At 38.4% G+C, this 24967-nt stretch overlaps 1 protein-coding gene across 4 annotated transcripts in view; it reads left to right on the top strand.

Moving 5' to 3' along the window:
• The window catches only part of ADGRG6 (adhesion G protein-coupled receptor G6), a 202103-nt gene extending 183455 nt beyond the window's left edge, over window positions 1-18648 (top strand). For 3 of the 4 annotated variants that reach the window (XM_075339576.1, XM_075339575.1, XM_075339574.1), the window contains 8 exons: window positions 2386-2495; window positions 3089-3216; window positions 5181-5449; window positions 6570-6675; window positions 7101-7384; window positions 7921-8022; window positions 9049-9207; window positions 17170-18648. In XM_075339576.1, the coding sequence (XP_075195691.1) occupies window positions 2386-2495; window positions 3089-3216; window positions 5181-5449; window positions 6570-6675; window positions 7101-7384; window positions 7921-8022; window positions 9049-9207; window positions 17170-17339 (1328 nt within the window). In that variant the 3' untranslated portion in view covers window positions 17340-18648. Of the gene's footprint in view, window positions 1-2385; window positions 2496-3088; window positions 3217-5180; window positions 5450-6569; window positions 6676-7100; window positions 7385-7920; window positions 8023-9048; window positions 9208-12826; window positions 12874-17169 lie in introns of all 4 variants that reach the window. The other variant, XM_075339577.1, reaches the window with a different exon arrangement.
• The last annotated feature ends 6319 nt before the right edge of the window (window positions 18649-24967 follow it).

Here is a 24967-nt window from a genome sequence, read left to right as displayed (position 1 = left end):
GGATTTCCATTTTATTGATTCAGGGCTCTCGCCCTGCACGTTTCAAAAGGGATATGAGGACATTGTGTGTATTGATGCCCAAATATTTCAGCAGTCATGGTTAGAAGATTACGGTGGGGAACGGCAATTAGTGTCTCATAAGGTAGATGATTATGAAACATAGTGGTCAACAATTGATGTTAAGTCAACAACTCAGGGTGAGGATTAGAGTGCGGAAGTGGAAGACGAGGTGGTGGACGGTGAAGCCACTGACCCAACCTGGCAAGGTGCCATGTAGATCGAGGACAGCAGCGCAGAGGGGTGAGGGATCCAAAGCACTGCAACAGGCAGGAAGAGGTAGTGGGCTGGCCAGAGGAACAAGGCGGCAACTGTTCCCCAAAGCACCCACACAATGCAAGTTCCCAAGCCAAGAGTTAAGTATTACCCAGTCTGACACTTTTTTCAAAAAAGTGTGGATGATAAAAAAAAATGTTCATTTGCAACCTGTGCCATGCCAAGATCAGCAGGGGCCTGATCACTACCTGCCTGACCACCACCGACATGCTCAGACATATGTCATCGAAACACCCAACTAGATGGGCTGAATGCCTGGGTCCACAATCAGTGTCTATGGGTGATACCACTGCTTTGCATATAGTCCAAATCTTAATAATGGGAAAAAAAATATTCTGAGGCCCTTGTGTGTTCCAGGGTGTATTGCAGTCCCTTTTTCTAATTTATGTCAGTCCTTGAATGTAGTGCATATGTTTTACTAGTCTAGGAGTCTCACCCCTCAATAATGGGAACAAAATTCTGTTTGGAGGCCCTTCTCTAAGTGTCTTCCATTGTGTATTGCAGTCCCTCCTTATAATTTTTGGCAGCCCTTGCACATGGTGCATAGACTTTAGGAGTTCCGCTATCTATGAATTTTAACAGAATGTGTATGAGGCCCTCTTTCATGTCTAGCACAGGGTGTATTAGAGTTTCTCTACCGTCTAATTTTTGGCAGTTCTTGCATTGTCTACATAGGCATTGTAAGGTTCAGAGTCCCTCCTTCATAAATTAAACAGAATGTGTCTGACCACGTTACACATACCTCATGCCCATATAAAATAGTAAAATGTTAAAATGACATTTATCGCCGACTACTGGCGGGTGTACTTTTATTTCGAATTCTACTATGTAATCTACTGTAGTCATAGCCGATGGGGAAATACAGTGAGGCAGGGCCTGTCTATTAAGGCTATGTTCACATGTTGCATTTTTGGTGCATTATTTCATGCATTTTTTCATGTGTTTTATGCAAATTAAAAGCTCATTTTAACAGTATCAGCAAAAAAGCTAGGAGATGTCATAAATGTTATGCATACAATTTTTTTTCGAGACTGAAATGGAAAGCTGCTGCATTTTTGATAAAAATAGTATGTCACATCTTTCAGCGTTTTTCCAGCTTTTTTTTTTTTTAACATGAAAGCAATGTGAAAGTGCAAAAATGCTACATGTGAACACAGCCTAAGTAGTGGAGTAGGTGTTTTTTCCTTTTTTTATTTTGTCTTATATAGAAGTCATTATACTGGAAAGAATGTTTCTTAATATCTTTTGCTGTAAAATTCAATTTCACTTTGGTTTCGTATGTTTTATGGTCAGTCTATAAAAGCTTAGTACTCTGACAACATTTTTCCCAACAGTGATCAGTGAACAGGGAATTAGAGATGTGTCCAGGCATCTTCCCCATGCTATTACATTTCAGCGCTGTTTCTATCCATTTCAGTGATTTTCTTGCCTCCTGGGGGGTGGGGTCTTCTGGAAAAACGCTTGAGTTCCCCATTGACTTTCATTATACTCGTTACTCGAGTTGAGTCCGTCCAAGCGTCTGACCTGTTTGATTCGTGCATTGAGCACTGAAGCATTTTATATTTTATAAACTATTTTTGTTTTATATGATAATTCAATAGCTAATTGCTATTGATAATGATTGCATAAAAATGTATATGCTTTAATCAGTAAAATTACAATACAGAAGTCTTAAAAACAAACATAATTCCATGATATTTTTTTTTTATTTCAACCTGTGTTTGTCTTATTTTACTCATTGGGTCCTTACATGTCCCATTAGCATGTAGCCTATCATTCATTTTATTAAAATTTCACTCTCCGATGTATAACCCCTTGTCTGAGGTGTAAGGAAGTGATTAAATCAACGAAACTCTGCCTATCCGCCAGGGAAATGGACAGTTTATTCTTTACTACTCAGTAAAAAGAATGCTGTTCTTAAGATAAATATAATAAAATCTGTAACAATAACATAAGATATGATCCCTGTTTCTTTATGCAACTTTCACAATCTTGTTTTCTCAGTTGTAACAAATCCTTAACGACTGATTATTCATTCTTACTTTTCAACAGCTGGCAATGGTGGCTGGAGCCAATCTGGCTGCAGGGTACTGATAAATGAGTCCAATGCGAATGAGACAGTCTGTCTGTGCAATCATCTCACACATTTTGGTATCTTGATGGTAAGTGCGTCACTGAGCCTTTTTTATAATTTAACCATGAAAATTAATTATTCATATAATTACAATGTAAAAAAAATTGTATGTACTGTATTTTAGTTTTGAATATATATTTTTACTTTGAGATTCTTTACAGTACCCATAGACATTTATGGGTATTTTCCTTTGAAACTTTTTCAATTTAACAAAAGTTTTAAATGAAGGAGAAAAAATTGTCTCAAATATACACAAATATGACAGATTTATTTTGATATTTTGCTCCACAGTTAGTATGTATGTGTGGGTATGGATGCATAGATGGTTGTGGATAGATGTGCATGTATCTATGTGTGTGTATGTATGTACTGTATGTGTGAGTATACATATATGTAGTTTTTTTGTGTATGTATGTACAATATGTGTGTGGTTATGTATGTGTATGTATGTACAGTATGTGGGGATGTTTTATATATATATATATATATATATATATATAGATATGTGTGTGTGTGTAGAGATGTGTATGTATGTTTTTCCATATGTATGTGCATGTATGTATGATTTTACATTACTATTTTTATTTTTTTTCAATAAAAGTTTATATTTATATTTTGCAGGACCTTCAGAGAACGCAACAATATATAGACCCTCAGAATACAAAAATACTTACATTTATTACATATATTGGCTGTGGGATATCTGCCATATGTACAGCTGCCACACTTCTAACGTACATTGCGTTTGAGTAAGTGTATTTACGCATATATCTACACAACATTGTGAAAAATTATTATCACTATTATTATTATTATTATTTTGAAAATTAATTAATCCAATGGAAAAGGAAAAGTTTATGATTTAGATACACTGGTAAAATAGTCATCGGTAAAATTAGCGAACACCAATCTTTCAGACACAATCAAAATAACCAAGGCTGAAGAATACCCTTAGTTAATGTATATGTGCGTTATTGAATCTAAAAGGGCAGGATGTGTAAAGTTGTCAAAAGGTGCAACGTCACAAAAATTCTCCACCACATCCCTGTGCAGGAATTTAGATTTTAATGTACAGTATTTGCTGTCTCATTTGGAAACAATGTATTTATGTCACTGTGAATTCATATGTGATTACTTGTACTAAAATTGTCTCTCCAGTAAAGGAGACAAACTCTAGCACAGCGCCACCTATTGGAAGTAGCGATCCTAAAAGTCACAAGTGGATTTTCGACAATCCTTTGCAATATGACTCAGGATATATAAGCCAGATCAGAATCCCAATTTGCAGACACGGTGTTTCGGGGTGCTTGCCCCTCGTCAGTGCAAAGTATGGGGGTGTCTGATCTGGCTCATGAGAAAGCTATGTGGGGACCACGGGGGAACACTATTCTCCTTAAGGAGACTTTGCAAGCCAGTCTGGCTGCCAGGTAAGGGGACTTATAGCTGCAATGCCCCTAAAATTCCACGGGGGAACACTATTCTCCTTAAGGAGACTTTGCAAGCCAGTCTGGCTGCCAGGTAAGGGGACTTATAGCTGCAATGCCCCTCTGGGAAATATTCAAATTGTCTCTCCAGTAAAGGAGACAAACTCTAGCACAGCGCCACCTATTGGAAGTAGCGATCCTAAAAGTCACAAGTGGATTTTCGACAATCCTTTGCAATATGACTCAGGATATATAAGCCAGATCAGAATCCCAATTTGCAGACACGGTGTTTCGGGGTGCTTGCCCCTCGTCAGTGCAAAGTATGGGGGTGTCTTGTACTTGTACTAAGTAAGATAAGGTAAGTAGAAGAAACAATGGTGAGGGTGTAGTTCTGTATGCTGAAATTGCAATAATGTACTGTATGTGTGAAACAACACTAACATTTTATACAATGTGTTTCTCATTAGTTAGTTATACAAATATTTATACACTGTTTTAGGCTAGATATTCATTCATGGCAACATTTGGTTGCAGGCTTGGATTGGCCCACAGGGGGAATCCATGGGTAGCCCTTTTCAGAGTAGGACCTTAACCCTACACCCCCTCATGAGTGGTGCTTGGCATAATACACTTGGTGCACTATATACAGGTAGACCACAGAGTGAACATGTATTACCGGCCCATAATACTACAAGGACACCTAGTCTTAGACAATAGCCTGTAATCTGGCTACTGAGTGGGCTCCCAGGAAAAAAAAAAGTGTCTGGGATCCTCCAGCCCACGACCACCGCAGCCTCCATAGATCATACTTTAGTGGAGATGCTGCTTATCACAAACGCAGCCACATTTCCCTTCAAATGTATGGAGAATGTATTGGTTAGAAATTTTAAAAACAGGGTCCGGTACCATTTGCATGTAGTTGTAGAGTGGACTCCAAGAATTAGTGTTAATGGTGGTCCCCTAGAACCACATTCTGATGCTGGTTATCATGGTAATATTTTTGTGGCATCACACGTTCTACCTCATTGATGACCTACGAGGAATGTTACTGTCAAATTGCAGCAATGATCAGCCATCTTTTGTAGCACAAATTTGATGCAATTTTAATGTGACTCATGAATGACCGAAAGTGGAGTCCTAGCCTCTCTGACTGGCGTAGTCTAGTTTTGGCCCTTTACCAGCCACTGCCCTTTATACTTTGCATTGATTTCTTTTGCTCACAGCCCCATGTCTAAATCCCATACCCATCTTTGTAAAATATAACAATTTTTATTTTTTTCTTTTACCAGAAAAATCAGACGTGACTACCCCTCGAAAATCTTGATGAACTTGAGCACTGCCCTGCTGTTCCTGAACCTTTTCTTCCTCCTGGATGGCTGGTTGGCTTCCTTTGATATTAATGAGCTGTGCATAGCTGTGGCGGCATTGCTTCATTTTTTCCTTTTAGCTTCATTCACTTGGATGGGATTGGAGGCAGTGCACATGTACATAGCACTTGTAAAAGTGTTCAATACCTACATCCGAAGATACATATTAAAATTCTGCATTATTGGTTGGGGTAAGTCAATCTAGTACACATTGTATCAGTATATTGATATTGACACCGTAATTAAGTGTCAAATGTTATAACTGAAATTTTAGAATTCAACGAATGGAAATTTTTTTTGACATGTATATGGGACATTGGGATATCTACCTGGTAGTGGCAGATAAATGATAACACACTAGGCCTCATAATTTCATATTACAGGCACTGTGTGTCCGGCAGTGATACCTGTTATTAGTTTATTTGAAAAGACTTTCCTCTTTATCAAACATCTGAAATTTTCTCATTTATTAAAATGAAATTTCTATTTTTTCTATGAAAAAAAGTCTAACATTTGCATTAAAACATAGCTTATTATCTGAAAAATAAAATTTAAAATCTTCAAATTAATTTTCAATTTTTATAACAATGAATGCAAATGAAAATGTCCATTTTCTATTCTGTGAATTTCTCAATAAGATTATACTTCCCTTAGTAGAAAATAGTCATATTATTGCCATAGGTATGAAGATTCTTTGCAATAAAGGAGTTGGCCAGCCTAAAATAAGTCTGAAATTACTCTATGTGACGGTTTCTGAGCCAGTAACGGCAGTCAAGTGACGGCAATTGTGGGATATTGATGTTCCCAGCCAGAACCCAATTAGTGGGCGCAGCCACACTCAATAAAAGTGTATGGTGTGTGTGTGTGTGTCTGACTTTGGGGCGTGGCCGTTCAGTGGACGTGGTGTTTCTCCATATATTTATATGGAGTGAGGCCGCACCCGCTAATCGGGTTTTGGCTGGGATCATGCATAGCACACAATTTGTCACATGACCGCTATTCCCGGGTCAGAAACCAGCAAATCCTCGCAGTGCACAATGTATGTGCTGGAAGGATTTATAAGTCTGCAGTCACATAGAATCACTTTAGCCCGGACAACCCCTTCAACATACCTTTTTCTGTTTATAAGTCGATCTCCTTTAATTTAGTCTCCAATTCATCAAGACCGGCAATGATGATGATGGTCTTGATGAGGGTGTGTGTTGGATTCCATACTTTGACTCTTCTAACATTAAAGAACCCTTTCCTATTTGATCAGCTAGGATTCAGTTTCCCTATTTCTAAGCGTCAATTTCATACATTATATTATAGGTATTCCTGCCGTAGTAGTTGCAATTGTTCTAGCAAGTACATATAAAGACAGTGCCTATGGGAAAAGTATATATGGACAAGATACTGATGGAAATGGTGATGCATTGTAAGTATATTACAATAACACTATTTTTTGTAGATAAATTCACTGATTTATCTTCTCCATTCATATTGTAAGTGCCATGGTCGTTTTATGTTGGTATTGTTGTCACTCTTGACCACACATGGATTAGGGCGCTCTCACACATCCGGCTTTTCGACGGTTTGCCGGTTCCGGTGCACGCCAGTACAATATATACAGTACAGTGGCAGCGCTGTAACTTCCGGGTCACATGCTCCGGTCATATGACAGCATGTGACCGTAGCTTCTCGCGCTGCCACTGTACTGTGTACACTGTACTGGCGTGCACCGGAACCGGCAAACCGTTGAAAAGCCGGATGTGTGAGAGCGCCCTTAATCGTCAGGTAGATAACATGGTTCTGTGTGATGGATCACAAGTAAATATCAACTTTCAAATTGTTTTCTTTCAGCTGTTGGATAAAAAGCAACACGGTGTTTTATGTGACCTGCGCTGCCTATTTTGGCGTCATGTTTCTGATGAATATAGCCATGTTTATCGTGGTGATGGTACAGATCTGTGGAAGAAATGGGAAAAGGACTAATCGCAGCATTAAAGAAGAGGTTTTACGGAACATGCGCAGTGTTGTCAGCCTGACCTTCCTTCTGGGGATGACATGGGGTTTTGCTTTTTTTGCTTGGGGAAATGTCACCCTAGCATTCATGTACCTCTTCACCATATTCAACTCTTTGCAAGGTAAAGTATACGAAATGGCCGCGCGTTGTCATGTGTGTTTGTATGCTTTGTATTCTCTTTGGATTTCGTTTTTATCTATGAACATTAATTCTTATGTGTATTAGAATTAGGAAATAGGTCATTCATCCAAAAATTGTATCTAAATGCCAAATGTTTAGTAAAATCTAAAGTACAAAAAATATTTTTTTTCCTGCAATAAAAAAAAAACCCTTCCCTCTAAACCAGTGTTTCTCAACTCCAGTCCTCAAGACCCACCAACAGATCATGTTTTCTGGTTTTCTTCAATCAGGTTTTCAGGATTTCCTTAATGTTGCACAGGTGATGGAATTATTCCCTGTCTAACATTGAGGAAAACCTGAAAACATGATCTGTTGGTGGGTCTTGAGGACTGGAGTTGAGAAACACTGCTCTAAACTTTAGTTTGCATTCATCTGACTCAAAACTGCAAGGTAATAAATCTGAACTAAACAATTTGTCTGTTTTTAGAGTTACTATGCTGGTAAATTCCTTCTCAAAAATCTATTTGTTCTCCATAGGTTTATTCATTTTTGTCTTCCACTGTGCGTTAAAAGAAAATGTACAAAAACAATGGAGGCGGCATCTGTGCTGTGGGAAACTTCGCCTGCCAGATAATTCAGGTAAAATCAGACTGGTTGATGTTAAAACTATGATGGGTGTTTAAAGGGAATCTTTCAGCAGGTTTTTAATTCCGCATCTAAGAGCAGCATAATGTAGACAAAGAGACCCTGAATCCAACAATGTATCACTTAAGGGGGCTTTACACGCAACGACATCGCTAACGAGATGCCGTTGGGGTCACGGAATTCGTGACACACATTCGGCCTCGTTAGCAACGTCGTTGCGTGTGAAACACAGGAACGACCGTTAACCGTTCTAATCCCAAATATCGTTGCTGTTGCAGGATGCAGGTTGTTCGTCGTTCCTGCGGCAGCACACATCGCTATGTGTGACACTGCAGGAACGAGGAACAACATCATACCTGCGGCCGCCGGCAATGAGGAAGGAAGGAGATGGGCGGGATATTCCGGCTGCTCATCTCCACCCCTCCACTTCTATTGGGTGGCCAGTTAGTGACGCCGCTGTGATGCCGAACAAACCTCCCCCTGCCTCCCGGCAGTTCGCCGGCCACAGCAACGTCGCTAGGAAGGTAAGTACATGTGATGGGGACTAACGATGTTGTGCGCCACGGGCAGTGACAACCGACGGGGGCAGGTGCTGCATGTAAAGCGCCCTTTAGTTTGCTGGGTGCAGCTGTTCTGTCACAGAGTTTTTAGATTCAGCAATGCAACAGAGCTGAGTAAGCTGCCCCCGCCCACACTAGGCTCTCTATAGAAATTGTACATAGACAGCGAGTTGCTAATCAGAGGAGGGCATGAGGCAATGTAGTCCATCAATGAAAAGGTCCTGGTGCTAAAACAATCATTGCAACTAAACAATACAACAGACCTTGATAAGAGAGGCGTTGCTGAAATCTCCGTGTTAACCCTTACAGCATGCTGTCTTCAGATTACATGGCAAAAACCAGCTGACAGATTCCCTTTAAGCATAAGCATTATACATATTAGACAGAATGTGGCCACTGTTATTATCCACCCAATAGTTAATGTTGCAGAGTAACAGTAAGACTCCATTTTACTTTTCAGATTGGAGTAAAACAGCCACAAATAACACAAAGAAGGTCAGCTCTGATAATCTGGGGAAGTCTCTTTCTTCTAGTTCTATTGGCTCAAATTCTACATATTGGACATCGAAATCAAAGTCTAGTTCGAATACATTCTTTAATAAAAGGAACAGTAGCACAGGTGGGTTTCATTTTTTTTTTTTTTGCTGTTTCATTCACATTTATATGAAGCAAGGTAATGAATGCTTAAAAAAAATCCCAGTCTGCTGAAAAGACCACAAGTCAAACATGGCACCAGTGTGAGATAGGTCTATGAAGCCTAAATCCATTGGGTATGTTACTTTAACCTTAGGAAAAACGGCATTATTTTTATTTCTATTTATATTAAGGTATCAGTAACATATTTTACTGATTTTAATATTTCACTACTTTGCACAATTATAGTTTATTATCATATTTTTATTTTTTTTTACACTGGCACATTCTGGGAACCATATTCTTTTTCACCTTTCCATCAACGTAGCTTTACTAAGGCTTTATTTTTTTTTTACAAGAAAAGTTATTTATTTTTTTGTATTTAGAAGTACACATATCTCATTGTCTAGGTTGTCTAGCTTTTTTTTAGCTAGGTAATTTGGCGTTTTCACCATGATATAAATAATATTTGAAGTTTATTCTACACATTATTATTAATGTAGCACTACAGAATATCTATGTATTTTTTTCGATATCATTAAGATTTTTACTGGAAAAAAAAAGTTTTACAGTACTTTAGTTATTAAAAAACAGGAAAAACATAACTATTTAATTTTTATTTTTATGATTGCTTAGATAATATACTGTAAAATACCTGTATTGCAGTGTATTATTGGCTATCAGTAATCCATTAGCAAGAAACTGTTCATTATGTCCTGTTTTAAGAGCAGACTAATAGTCAAATACAGATGACTCACATAGACACCTTTGCTAGGCCCCAAGGTGGCACGGATTGATGAATGGTGATATCAGTCACAGAAGGAGTGACAGAGGGAGCCCTTTTCTCTTGGTAACCACTTGGATGCCATCGCTGCTATTGGATGCGGCATCTACTGGGTTAAACAATTTACATTACAGTGAGAGGATGACTGTTACATACAGCTGACACCCACTGGTGATTTCTGTGATACATTACCCTCTCATGAAGCCTGTATAGCCTCCAGACTATGACATAAAAGCACACCATCGGGCAGTAAGGGATTACAACCTTTATCTACATAGGGTGTTATTGCATAATAATGCTACAGACAATATATAAATGCCATATCGACCTCTGTGTTACTATATGTGATATGAGCACGTAATGAATGTTTTTTATTCCTATCTTCTGATTAACTAATGATGATTATATGATATAGTTAACATACATCTGTGTTAAATATGTAAATGACAAATATTAATGTCTTTAATTATGCATGCAATTCCAAAAAAAACAACCTCTACTTTTAATGTTAATGATCCAGTACTGGTCATGAGCGGGCACTACCATGCTTGAGTGCTTGGTACTCGTATGGAGCAGTTGGATGCTCAGATGGGTGCCATTCGAGTATAATGGAAGTCAATGGAAATCTTCCAGAAAAATGCTTGCACCCCCCATTGACTTCCATTATACTCTGATGCTCAAGTCATGCCCATCTGAGCATCCAACTGCTGTTACCACCAATTTACCTTTAGATATAGGACATTTGGGTAGAGCAGATAGCACTTTATTCAGCTAAATCTATAACTTTGAAAACTAAAGGGTACTTTACACGCTGCGACATCGCTAGCGATCTTATTAGCGATATGAAATTCTAGATCGCAAGTGCGATCGTTCGAGATCGCACATGCGTAAAATGACCTATGTGCGATCTTGAAAGATCGCACTTGCGCTCTAGAATTTGACATCGCTAATGAGATCGCTAGTGATGTCGCAGCGTGTAAAGTACCCTTAAGACCCTATAGAGGTATAACAGTATTATCATATAACCTGCATAACATAATGCCAATAATCCTTAAGGTTTGATTTATAGTCTTCCATGAACAAGCTTGACAAAGATTAGAAATACCGTATAGCACTACAAAATATAAACCTGCATTAACAGGATGAGTCTGGTTTACAGTCCCATTCAATTAAAGGAATTGTTGGGAATAAATTGACAATGTGGTAGAATAAAATAATATGAAAAAAAGAACATGATTTACCAGTGTCATCATTCCAGTACTCTCCAGCAGCTTTTTTTGGTTGCTCAGCTATAGCTTGGAAATACCATTAACATGTGACCACTGCAGCCAATCCCTTTCCTCAGTGATGTGATTGCTGAAGTCAGGGATGTCATGACTGCTGAAACAATATGGAAAACTGGAATAGGGAATTTAACAGGAAAGTTCTGCCTTTTTTACTATTTTTTGTCATTTCTCCTGTTGGCCCATTTTTTTTAATTACTTTATTAAGAATATCCCTGTTAACCTTAGGCTACATGTGCACGCTGCAGTTTTTTCTGCACACAAGCTGCAACCAAAACTGCACCTTGCCAGAGAGAGCCTGGAAATGTAAAAAAAATGCTTGTAATGTTGGTGCGTTTTTGGTGCATTTTTGGTGCGTTTTTGTGACAAATGTTGACAAAAACGCTAGAAGAATGAACATGCTGTATCTTTTTTGTCACAAACTGTTGACAAAAAAAACGTTGACAAATAAACTGCAAGGTGCACATTGCAAATCTGACTTCTGACTTTGCTGGGAAGTCAAATGTAAGAAAGTTCTGCCAACAAAACTGCCCCAAAAACTGCGACAAAAACATGACAAAAAATGCAGCGGGCGCATGTAGCCGTAATCTAGAGAAAAACAACCTTAATTTTGTAAGTTTAAAGTGAACCTGTCAGGTGCAATATGTACCCAGAACCACGAGCAGTTCTGAGTGCATATTGCTAATTCCTGCCTAACCATCCCTGTATACACTAGCATAGATAATGAGATCTTTAGAAAAAGTATTTCTAAATATCCTTGATGATATGCTAATGAGCGCAGGGACTAGTCACAATAATGTTAGTTCCTGCGCTCATTCTGCCCTCTTAGCATATTATCATGCCCACAGGGGCGTACCTGTGTCCGTTGCACCTTCTCACATGCTGAGCTTAGGGTCAGTACACATGGATCAGAATGCCCCGCACTTCCAGTCATGTGCACTGTGAAGCCAATTGTACGCATCCCGGCTTTAGAGACATTTAGTGCACATGACCGGAAGTGCTCAGCATCTGAGGCAGTGCAACAGACAGAGGTATGTGCATCACTGCCAATGATGACGCTGGGCTATGGGCATTGAATAGCATGTTAGCACACCCCTGTGGGCATGATAATATGCTAAGAGGGCGTAATGAGCGCAGGAACTAACAGTCTTGTGACTAGTCGCTGGCCTGATTAGCATATCATAAAGGATCCTTAGAAATACTTTTTCTAAAGATCTCTTTATGTTTGTTACTAGGGGCTGGAACAGTTAGGCAGGGATTAGCAATATGCACCCAGCACTGCCCATGGTTCTGGGTGCATATTGGACCTGACTGGTTCCCTTTAATTTTAAGTAATAGATTATAATACTTGATAAAGCTTTACATTATTAAATTTGTCAAAACTACAGCTATTCGTATCACATAAAATTGCTACGTGTACAGGACTTCAGTAGGGTTTTCACTTTGTACATTTTATGTTTTGTGTTACAACTTGTGGTTTTCACTAACGTGTCTGTTACTTACTAAATTGACCGGTACATTCCATGTTTATGGCATAGATAATGGCTTCTAAGAGCATCCCTTTACCAGAGGTGGAATCATCCAGGTAAATGCTCCTGTAAGGTTGGTTGGGTGCATGATCTATCAAGAGCTTGGTTGGGTTCTCTTGCATGTAGTCATACAATGGAAAGGACCATTCTCTAATCAGAATTGCTCATCATTCCATTGCTTCATCTTAGGACATTGATGCTCATCTCTGAACTTCCTAAATTTTATTGTGGCTTTTTCTTTACTTTATGGCTTAATTATCGGTAAAAATAATATTCAAATTTTCTCTTTTGCTATTAAAGCATTCTTATTAAGTGCATGTATCAACTGCAGCCATGAAAGTTGCTGATGCATTTTACATTGTAACAGCTTTTCTTTTTAAAATATGATTTTAATTATCACTGCCTTAGTTCATAAACAAACTCAGGAAAACTTATGCACAGAGAATTATACTTATCTCCATTCCAATTTGCAATAAAACAATTTACCGTAAACTAGCAATTTTTAAATCGTGTTGAAAAGGCCGTGAAAGAATTGGCTTGGACTTAATAAAGATCTCATGTTGCTCTCTGAGCTAAAATCACAGTGAATATTCTGCATGAATATTCTCAGTGAATGAGCTAAGTACCGTAAAGCCCATACAAACAGCTTGTCCATGTTTTCTAAAATCTCAGTATAAATCAGCATGTTCTTACAGGGTGTCTCAGAAGTATCAGCAAGCATACTCTATAACAGGAATGTCAAACTCAAATACACAAAGGGCCAAAGCTACAAACTTGGACAAAGTCATGGGCCAACTTAGTCATGGGCAAAATATAGTACTCCATACAGAATAATGGGCCCCACATAGTCTTCCATATAGAATATTGAGCACTACATAGCTCTCTATACAGAATAAGTGGCCCCACATAGTCCTCCATACAGAATAATGTTCCCCACATAGCCCTTCATGCAAAATAATGTTCCACACATAGTCCTCCATTCAGAATAATGGGCCCCACATAGTCCTCCATATAGACTATTGGTCACTACATAGTCCTCCATACAGAATAAGTGGCCCCACATAGTCCTCTTTTCAGACTAATGGGCACAAATAATCCTCACTACAGAATATCGGTCACTACATAGTCCTGCATACAGAATAATGGGCCCCACATAGTCCTCCATACAGAATAATGGGCCCCACATAGTCCTGCATATAGAATATTGGTCACTACATAGTCCTCCATACAGAATAAGTGGCCCCATGTAGTTATTTTCAGAATAATGGGACCCACATAGTCCTTGATATATAATATCGGTCACTACATAGTTCTCCATACAGAATAATAGGCCCCACATTGCCCTCCAAACAGAATAAGGGGCTTCACATAATCCTCCATATAGAATATTGGTCACTGTATAGTCCTTCATACAGAATAATGTTCCCTACATTGTCCACCATACAGAATAATGGGTGCCACATAGTCCTCCATATGGAATATTGGTCACTATATAGTCTATAGTCCTTCATACAGAATAATGTTGCCCACATAGTCCTCCATACAGAATAATGAGTGCCACATAGTCCTCCATATGGAATATTGGTCACTATATAGTCCTTCATACAGAACAATGTTGCCCACATAGGCCTCCATACAGAATAATAAGTGCCTAGCATCGCAGGCCAAATAAAACAAGCCCACAGGCCAGCGTTTGACATATCTGCTCTATACTGAATTGTTTCTGAGATCATATCACACATAATGAGGTCTGTCTGAGATATCAGAATACCTACTTTATGCATAAAACACTGTTGTCTCTCAGATGTGGCAAATATAAAAATACCCAGGAGAGGTCATACTATTGGTGCCCAGGACGTAGGGGTGGCCACTTTCACTGCCAAAGCAGCAAGTTACCTCTATCACAGACACATAAAAGGCAGTATGATACGCAAAAAATCCATAACTGTTTTTGCACAGGAGCCCTGATGTCTGTATCCGCCCCTGAATACCCATACTGAGCTGACCCTTGACTCTCATATGTTCAGTAATCACACCTCTAGTTCTTTTATACTATACGAGTGAATTTAGTTAATTTGCCTAAACGATAACAAAGATTAGTGAAATAATCAGCCTGCCTCATAAAATAAAAGCACAAAAACATTTTTTAAAAGGTAGTAAAAATAATTATGTAAAAGTATAAAAAATGGTAAAGGCTCAATCAATCCAAACCATGTTCTTAAAAATACACAAAATACACAAAACTAAGATTTTAGACCCAAAAGAATTAGCATATTTTCTATTTTTGAGAAATCATTTGTCAAATAATATATTGGATCCATAAATGTAAAAATGTAGTATCAAGCATTTATTACATAGACTTGATATTTGAAGTCCTAATACATGCAGATATTTAAGAAGATATCACTTCGAACCCTGACCTAGCCATCTACCAAAGACAACAGTAGTTGCTATTAACGCTAACAATGGAGAAAAGAGGAGAGATCATTGATTGATTATTCCTCTTTTCCCTATACCAGTATATCCATAGTACATTATATGGTGGTTGTTAGTAATCCGGTGTGACATCGCTGAGAAATCAAGCTTCGCAGTGACCTGCAAATGAACAGATAAGAGCATCTGAATTGAATACCTCGAAACGCATCATCTCGCCCCAATAGCTAATGTGGTCCAAAACTCAATCTTTTAATGCTGGCACACAAGATTATTACAAATCATTTTCACGGATGTACTATGACGTCTCCAGCCCTTCCATACAGCCATTCATAGTGCTACTGTGAATACGGGGAGCACAAATCTTCAAGGGTAGAAGGGTGCAGGGAAGTTACTTTCTTCTGGAACAATATCTCTTCATTTTCTCCACTTTTGAATTAAAGAGGCTTGTGGAATCTGCTTTTTCCTACAAACTGTGGTTGGGGTCTGCGATGGCTCTTGGGAATATTTTCTGGATACTTCTCTCTCCTTTCAATTACAGCAGCATGGTCACCTGCTTGAACGTCTAACCTAATGCAATATCGATGAATAAAAGATGTATTCTATAATAATTGCTTATGACATGATTATGTAAACATTTGCATATTGATTGATCAACCTTCTGCTTATTGATTGTCTTATGTTAGCTATGTTTATACTCATTTTTATCTGCATTGATGACAAACACACATATTACCTTTTATATACTGCAAATATATTATTGTGACTTCCATATATACAGCGTATCTGTAGGATTACTAGGTTACATGTCATAAAACATATTCTGCAGTTTTTCAATCATACCTTTATTAAAAAAGCTTCATGCTGATGCTTATCATTGGTTTTTATGAGAGCCTCCAATACAAAGTACCTCTTCTTTCCCCGACATTTACGTTACATTCATAACCTGAAGTATGGCATATTTCCATTGTTGTTATCAGACAAATAACACTATATATTCTTTCAGTTTTATGCTCAAGCAAATATCTGGACCTGAACTTATAATATGTTACCCTCATATTAAACTAGTTAGGAGGTTCATGATATCCTGGGCGACAGTTATAAACTCTTTTTCTAAAGAATTGTCTATGCTCACATTGATTATTTAATAGAATGTACAAAATGAGTACAGTATAGATGTACGTAGTTTACCAAACACAGCAGTAACTATTCATGTAACCATTTTTAAGCAAAATATATAGTTTTTAGCAGCCAGCCATGAGAATTAAAATTTCCACCGTTAATGTAGCCAATATTATGCACCATGGAAATTAACATTATGTTCTGTAGGCCTACAACTCTGAATATGAGATAAAAATCTCATGTATTTCTTTTTTTCAGTCATTTCTGAAAAAAAAACTTCTTAATCTTAAAGGGGTTGTCCACCATTAGGACAACCCCTTTTGATTCCAGATGTTTCCCCCAGGGTAAATAATAAATATTATACTCACCTCCAGTACTGGGGCCCATCTAGAGGTGGCCTGGATTGCAGTGCCAGGGCTCAATGGAGTTGTGACATCAAGCAAGCCCCACATCCAATCAGCGCCAGCATCTTTCTCTCCACCTTCAGACCAAACAAACAACAGGAAGTGAGTGCATCTGCTATTCTGACTTCCTATTGATTAACTCGTTTGGTCCAAAGGTGTGGAGAAGGAAGCCGGAAGCCGGTGCTGATTAGATGCAGGGCTCGAGTGACGTCACAACCCAATGTGAGCCCTGGCACTGTGAACCCGGACACTTCTGGAAGGGTACCAGTATAGGAAGTGAGTATAGTCATTATTATTTTACCTGGGGGAAACGTGTGGAATCACAAGGGGTTGTCATAGTAGTGGACAAATACTTTAAATCTCTGTTACTGATGACTATTGTTTGCTTTGCAGGTTACATTTTTGGGGAGAGACCATCAGTCAAGTTTACACCAGTGGACGGTGAGCAGACATCAATTCATCATGTTATTGACAAAGTCAAAGGCTATTGTCATCCTCACTCAGACAACTTCTACAAAAACATCATCATGTCAGACTCGTTCAGCCACAGCACCAAGTTCTGATCCTCGAGATAAAATACAGCAGTTCTCTTTGGTCCATCTGCTGTAACAAAAAACTGAACACTCAAAGGGAATTTATGTGATGTACACCTTAACAAAATTCACACCTATGAAAACATGAAATGAATATTGCGAATTTTCTCCATTTTTTTATTTACTCTACACTGGTTTCAAGAACCTGTAACTTTTTGTATTTTGCAATCATCCTTCTAGTCCAAAAATGAAGAAAGCACAAAAAACATAGACAGGTCTTGGGACAATTCAGACAAGTGAATGGTGAACAGACTTCAATTATCCCAATTCTTCATGTTATTGACAAAGTCAAGGGCTATTGCCCTGCTCAGAACTTCTACAGAACATCGCCTTGTCAGACTTGATCAGTCAAAGCACCAAATTCTGATCCTAAGGGATAAAATACAACAGTTCATGTTGGTTCAGCTGATGTGAAGAAACTGGACATGCAAAGGACACAGGTGATGATTATCTTAAATATTCACACCTTAGTCCTTAACAAAAAGATCCTGAGCCAAAATGTGTCGTCTTCAAGGCGTAACGGGATTTTTCAGCAGAGTATTGATGAGTATAAGTATCTATCCCATTGTTTTTTACCAGTCAACCTGCCTCATTGTGGTTCAATCAACCTCCTGCCAAAGCAGCCAGCTCTCACTATTGTCTGTTCGGAAACACTTCATACCTATATGTCCACTTTTCAAATTTTAATATTTAGCAAAGAAAAAAAATATTTTTTTGGAAACAGTAATAATTTGCTTTTTTTTTTTCCTTTAGCACGGAATGGAAATTGTTCATTTGTTTTTGACATGTCACAAGACTATAGAATTGGAGCACAGCATAACTGTATCCAAATAGTGGAATAAAAGAACAATAACAGTTAAAGTCAGATTCTACTATTACAAACGATGCTTTTGAACACTAATGAAATGACATATATATGAAGTAGCTTTCATACTATTATTGAAAAGTGCATCCTATGTGTTTGACTTGTTTCACCTTTATGCAGATCATATGCTCTTCATCGGCAGGAATTTCTCAAGAAATTCTCAAGTATTTTCTTCTCTTTTTATTTATTTATATATTTCTTTGTTATCTAACTGTGAAGAGCTAGGTGGTTATGCAGTTTTTATGTTTCTTATGCACTTTGGTAGATACATGATGCCAAAGAAAACATGTAGTATGTTTTCTCTCTTTGTATCCAGTTTTAAAGGGTTATTCCCATCTCCAAGACCCTATCCCAGTATGTAGTAAGTGTAATAATATAAACAAATACCTCTAATTAGAAATGTAGTATAGTTCTCTTGATATAGCTATGTCTCTTACCTCATGTACAGGGCATTGCAGCTTAGGTATCCATTGTTATGACTGTAATTAACTAACTGTCACTATATGAGTGGACATAACCATGGATACCTAAGGTCCTGAAATGCCCTGAACATGAGGTAAGAGACATGGCTATATCAGGAGAACTATTCTACATTTCTAATTGGAGGTATTTGCTGATATTATTATTATTATTATTATTAATATTATTACACCTACTACATATTGTGTTAGGATCTTCGAGATAGGAATAACCCTTTAGCTATCATATTTAAAGCTGGAGCTGTAATTTTGAAAAAAATAGGGCAGATTTCTTTGGTAATCCCATTGTTTTTTTCTTTTAGAATGTGAGATTATACATTTAAATACAATTTTAAACCTTTAATTATACAATTTCTATTACAAATTTTGTGAAGCTTTTAAGTAATGGCATAAACATTGACTTCAGGACATTCAGATCACTGTGGCACTAATTTTATTTGAAATTAAGATTATGTTGTGTTGTATGGTGTTCATAAATACAGTTATAAGATAACTAAATAAGCATGCATTTTCTTGCACATGAAGAGATTCCAATCTAATATACTTTATTAAGACACAGCAAATATCCAACAAATGATGACATGTTTGCCCCCCTACTATATTCGCCAGATTAGAACATTAGTAACTAAGAACAGCTTCCTGTGGATCGGACCTGTCCATCTATTACATGCTTGGTCATTCCTTTTAATGCCAGTATATTATTCTGCTTTTCCCCTGTAATGGATACAGCAGGAGAACTGTAAGACAAGCCACAGATTCTGAAGCGGGATAAGTGACAATCTGGGTAATCCTTTAAAGGAAGATTTTTGATGTTACTGCATTCTTAAAGGGAACCTGTTACCATGTTTTTCCTTATGAGCTGCGGCCACCACCAGTAAGCCCTAATATACAATATTCCACAATATTCCAGAATAGAATAATGTATTTAACAGCCCAGTCCGCTCTGTATAAAGTAAAAAAACACCTTTATTATACTCACCTAAGGGGCAGTCCGGTACATTGGTTGTCGCTGCTCGTGGTGGGTCCGGCGCCTCCTCTCTGTTGCAATGACCGGCCTTCTTCCCAGCCCAGTGTGGATATTGCATCCTACGCCATCCATACAGGCCAGTATTGCGGTCCTGCGCAGAGGGCAGAGCAAAGTACTGTAATGCGCAAATGCGAGGAAAGGTCAAAGACTGTCCTCACATATGCTCTACAGATTAAAGTGTGCCCGTGCAGAACCGCGATACTGGCCTATGTGGATGACATAGGATGCATCATCCACACTGGCCTGGAAAGATGGAGGAATACGAACAACCAGCGACACCCATCAGATCGGACCACCCCTTAGGTGAGTATAATGAAAGTATTTTTTACGTTATGCAGAGTGGCCTGGGCTCTTATATACATTATTCCAGAATACTGTATATAAGGGTTCACTGGTGGGGGCCGCAGCTCATAAGGGAAAAAACCTGGCGACAGGTTCCCTTTAAGCATCATTTTATTTTTTTTCCCGTAAATCAAAAATAAAATAAGAAACTTTGTAATACATCTTATCAGAGAAATCTGCTTCTTTCTTCTTTTGGCCTAATCATTCATTCTCAAAATTCTCAATCCCCAGGTAAAATATCTGTTTTTAGTGAAGACAAATTTTATATTTTCCTAAGACCAAGATAGCAAATGACAATTGGTGCTCATAAAGTTCTATGGAAAACAGTAAGGGTGCGTGCCCTTGATCAGTATTTGCAGCGGTTTGGACGCAGCATACTTCAGCTGCGTCCAAACCACTGCGGTGTACAGTACAAGCACAGTGGATGGTATTTCTAGAAATCCCGTGCTCACTGTGCTTGTTTTTTCCACAGCAAACACTGACCTGCGGAGCGGCTTTCCAGGCCACAGCATGTCAATTGTTTGCTGTGGAATTGCCTCTGTCCTCTGTAGGGAGAACACAAGCGAGAGACCGCAGCGCACTGAACCCTGATCGTGGGTACTGACAGCTGCGGTCTCCTGCATTCTCCTGCAGAGGAGACGAGCGCCCCCCCCCCCCCCCCGCCTTTACATCTCCCTTCCCCCTCCTCTTTTCATAGAATTTTAGAAGCACCATCTGACATCTCCTATCTCAGTGACGGGATCATTTGTTTACACTGGATTCAGATTTTACCCATGAAATGAGAGTGTAATTTTAGATTCATCTGAAAGGAGAAAGATGCAAGTTTTGTCTGATAAGATACAGTTAGGTCCAGAAATATTTGGACAGTGACACAATTTTCGCGAGTTGGGCTCTGCATGCCACCACATTAGATTTGAAATGAAACCTCTACAACAGAATTCAAGTGCAGATTGTAACGTTTAATTTGAAGGTTTGAACAAAAATATGTGATAGAAATTGTAGGAATTGTACACATTTCTTTACAAACACTCCACATTTTAGGAGGTCAAAAGTAATTGGACAAATAAACCAAACCCAAACAAAATATTTTTATTTTCAATATTTTGTTGCGAATCCTTTGGAGGCAATCACTGCCTTAAGTCTGGAACCCATGGACATCACCAAACGCTGGGTTTCCTCCTTCTTAATGCTTTGCCAGGCCATTACAGCCGCAGCCTTCAGGTCTTGCTTGTTTGTGGGTCTTTCCGTCTTAAGTCTGGATTTGAGCAAGTGAAATGCATGCTCAATTGGGTTAAGATCTGGTGATTGACTTGGCCATTGCAGAATGTTCCACTTTTTTGCACTCATGAACTCCTGGGTAGCTTTGGCTGTATGCTTGGGGTCATTGTCCATCTGTACTATGAAGCGCCGTCCGATCAACTTTGCGGCATTTGGCTGAATCTGGGCTGAAAGTATATCCCGGTACACTTCAGAATTCATCCGGCTACTCTTGTCTGCTGTTATGTCATCAATAAACACAAGTGACCCAGTGCCATTGAAAACCATGCATGCCCATGCCATCACGTTGCCTCCACGATGTTTTACAGAGGATGTGATCTGCCTTGGATCATGTGCCGTTCCCTTTCTTCTCCAAACTTTTTTCTTCCCATCATTCTGGTACAGGTTGATCTTTGTCTCATCTGTCCATAGAATACTTTTCCAGAACTGAGCTGGCTTCATGAGGTTTTTTTCAGCAAATTTAACTCTGGCCTGTCTATTTTTGGAATTGATGAATGGTTTGCATCTAGATGTGAACCCTTTGTATTTACTTTCATGGAGTCTTCTCTTTACTGTTGACTTAGAGACAGATACACCTACTTCACTGAGAGTGTTCTGGACTTCAGTTGATGTTGTGAAGGGGTTCTTCTTCACCAAAGAAAGTATGCGGCGATCATCCACCACTGTTGTCATCCGTGGACGCCCAGGCCTTTTTGAGTTCCCAAGCTCACCAGTCAATTCCTTTTTTCTCAGAATGTACCCGACTGTTGATTTTGCTACTCCAAGCATGTCTGCTATCTCTCTGATGGATTTTTTCTTTTTTTTCAGCCTCAGGATGTTCTGCTTCACCTCAATTGAGAGTTCCTTAGACCCCATGTTGTCTGTTCACAGCAGCAGCTTCCAAATGCAAAACCACACACCTGGAATCAACCCCAGACCTTTTAACTACTTCATTGATTACAGGTTAACGAGGGAGACACCTTCAGAGTTAATTGCAGCCCTTAGAGTCCCTTGTCCAATTACTTTTGGTCCCTTTAAAAAGAGGAGGCTATGCATTACAGAGCTATGATTCCTAAACCCTTTCTCCGATTTGGATGTGAAAACTCTCATATTGCAGCTGGGAGTGTGCACTTTCAGCCCATATTATATATATAATTGTATTTCTGAACATGTTTTTGTAAACAGCTAAAATAACAAAACTTGTGTCACTGTCCAAATATTTCTGGACCTAACTGTATATTGCTTATTTTAATGTGTACTATTGATTTATGAAATAAAAACTAGAATGATGGATCCTCCATAAAGCGAATCCAAGTTTGTAATGTAACTTTTTTAAAGTGTATTTTACGTAGTGATTTATTTTTATGACACACAGTCCGCTTTTAAGTGTTTATTAATATCTTATCTTGAAGATTTCACAACTAAAGGAGTGATTGGGGAAAACAAATCAGTGGGCATTTGTACAACTTCTAATATTAAATGGTGGTGACATATTTGTAAAAAGAGGTTTTGCCCTTGATGTCTGTTTTATTGTTTTGCTCAAAAAGGTTCTGAAAGCTGAGTATCGCTTTGTGAAATGTTACTCAGATTGGCTGGCTGGAAATTACTAAGGCTGATCACTAATTAGTTTCTTTTAAAAAAGTAGAAACAGCACAAGTGAAATATCTTCAGCACAAAGGTATAGAGCATAACGTAGATAAAAACAAACATAGCGGCAACACGTTTCTGACCTAAGAATGGTCCTTAGACAACACCTTTGTTCTGAAGATATTTTTGATATTCTAAAATGGGTCTAATAAATGGATTTTAACATTTCCTATGGATGACTTTGGCTGGTCATAATGTTTATACTTTTCTAGACTTTTTGGAGCCTTCCGGCCGTGCACTAAGACAGGTGAGCTGACCTCTCCTCCTTTCGAAGTAGTTTCTTTTGTGTGCCTAAATTTTACAAAGCCAAGATTGATGAAACCTCAACCAAATAAGACTCAATATATGTGAGATGGGGAGAGGAAATCATATGTTAACGTCATTTCTACCTGAAAGTCTACATTTAATAACAAAATCTGGAAAACGCATAGAACCCCATTCTTTAAGACTGGTGTTGTACACACCTTTCTTAAAGCACCACTCCAGCTTTTCTTTTTCTTGCAAGCCCCCTGCCCCCTGTCTGATAGTCACCTTCTGATGCCTTCACCTGTATTTGTCACCACTCCATTGGGCTCTGGAGATTTGTGACCTCATGGAGCGCGTCAGAGGTCACAAATCAATACAAGTCTGAGAGCCTCGTTTTTACTTTTTTTGGCTTTCATACAGTTATATTGAGAGCATGTGATGTCACTTCAGACTTCTGGACAGTCAGACAATACTGTCACAAGATGGCACCACGGGACCTGAGAGGCATCAGGGAACGGCGAAGACACCAGAAGGGTGAGAACATGAAAGGGGGCAGGTGACTAATATTTAAAGCTCCACTCCGCTTTCACTAGTGGTGAAAATAAAAAATTCTCCAGTGGTGCCTTAATAAAGCAGTTTTTTGAAGTAGGATGCACCAAATTCATTAAGAAGCAATGCCACTTAAAAAAATCAGCCTATCTTCTCAGTGGTGTGTGCCGCCATACACCTCGCCTGCAATGGTACTCCAGTTGGGGACTGGAGTAACATTACTGGTGTGAATTACGCCACTAAAGTAGTGTAACTTTTCATGAGTTAGCCGGGGTGGCACCACTCTACTATGCCCGTTCCATCCCTACTACATCCACTTAGAGCTGACTAGTAATGGTGTGAAAATTTCGCATTGTGCAAAAAGTTTCTGACTTTTCAAAGTATTGTACGCTATAAAACTGGCATAAATACTTTGATGCCTCTTCAAAAAAGTTTCTAAAATTTCTCTAAACAAATAATGTGAAATATCTAACTGCTGACCACATCCATTCTGTCACCAACCAAATATTTGTGCCTAATAGTCATAATTCTTGAGAATATGGAGATTTTTAATTTGAAAAGGGAGTAGATATGTGAAATCACAGTTAAAGGTCAACCATACTTGTATATTTTGTTTTTTTTGTAAATTTTTTTGTTTCCTTTTTACTACCATGTAGTAGAATATTAATCTATTAATGCCTGTTATTGTTACTAGTGTCACGATTAGCAGTAGTCAGTTGTTTTTAGCTCTCACACTGAAGTGTATTCATTTCTCTCTGTACAGTATAATTATTCCTTTGTCAGTTATTACTATACTGCTCTATGTTGGCCGCAATATACTGTGGCTAACGTGGCCTCCTATGTACATATTTATTTATTGATTTATTTGAATGTGTCATTTCATGTTTGTTTCGATAAGCTTCGACATATTCATTTCTTGTGAAAAAAAAGTGGCGTGTGGTTATCCGGAAAGGTTATGGAAAGAAAGTGCCTTCCACTGTACCACGTCTTCCTTTCACTGTATGAAATACAATTACTGTGTGAAGCTTTCCATCATTTAGATGATGTGATGTATAGCTTGTTCTAAACTGAAAATTGTCATGTTTTGCAATAAATACATAAATATGAATATTTCTTTAGTGTAATTTATTTATAAAAAATGTAAGGTAGTAATAATTGTCAACTACATGAGTGGCTTTTATTGCAA

The sequence above is a fragment of the Anomaloglossus baeobatrachus genome, chromosome 3 (assembly GCF_048569485.1).
Source record: "Anomaloglossus baeobatrachus isolate aAnoBae1 chromosome 3, aAnoBae1.hap1, whole genome shotgun sequence".
In the NCBI taxonomy this organism is placed as follows: domain Eukaryota; kingdom Metazoa; phylum Chordata; class Amphibia; order Anura; family Aromobatidae; genus Anomaloglossus; species Anomaloglossus baeobatrachus.
The sequence above is the reverse complement of the archived record's forward strand: the minus strand, read 5'-3'. Positions and strand labels throughout refer to the sequence as shown.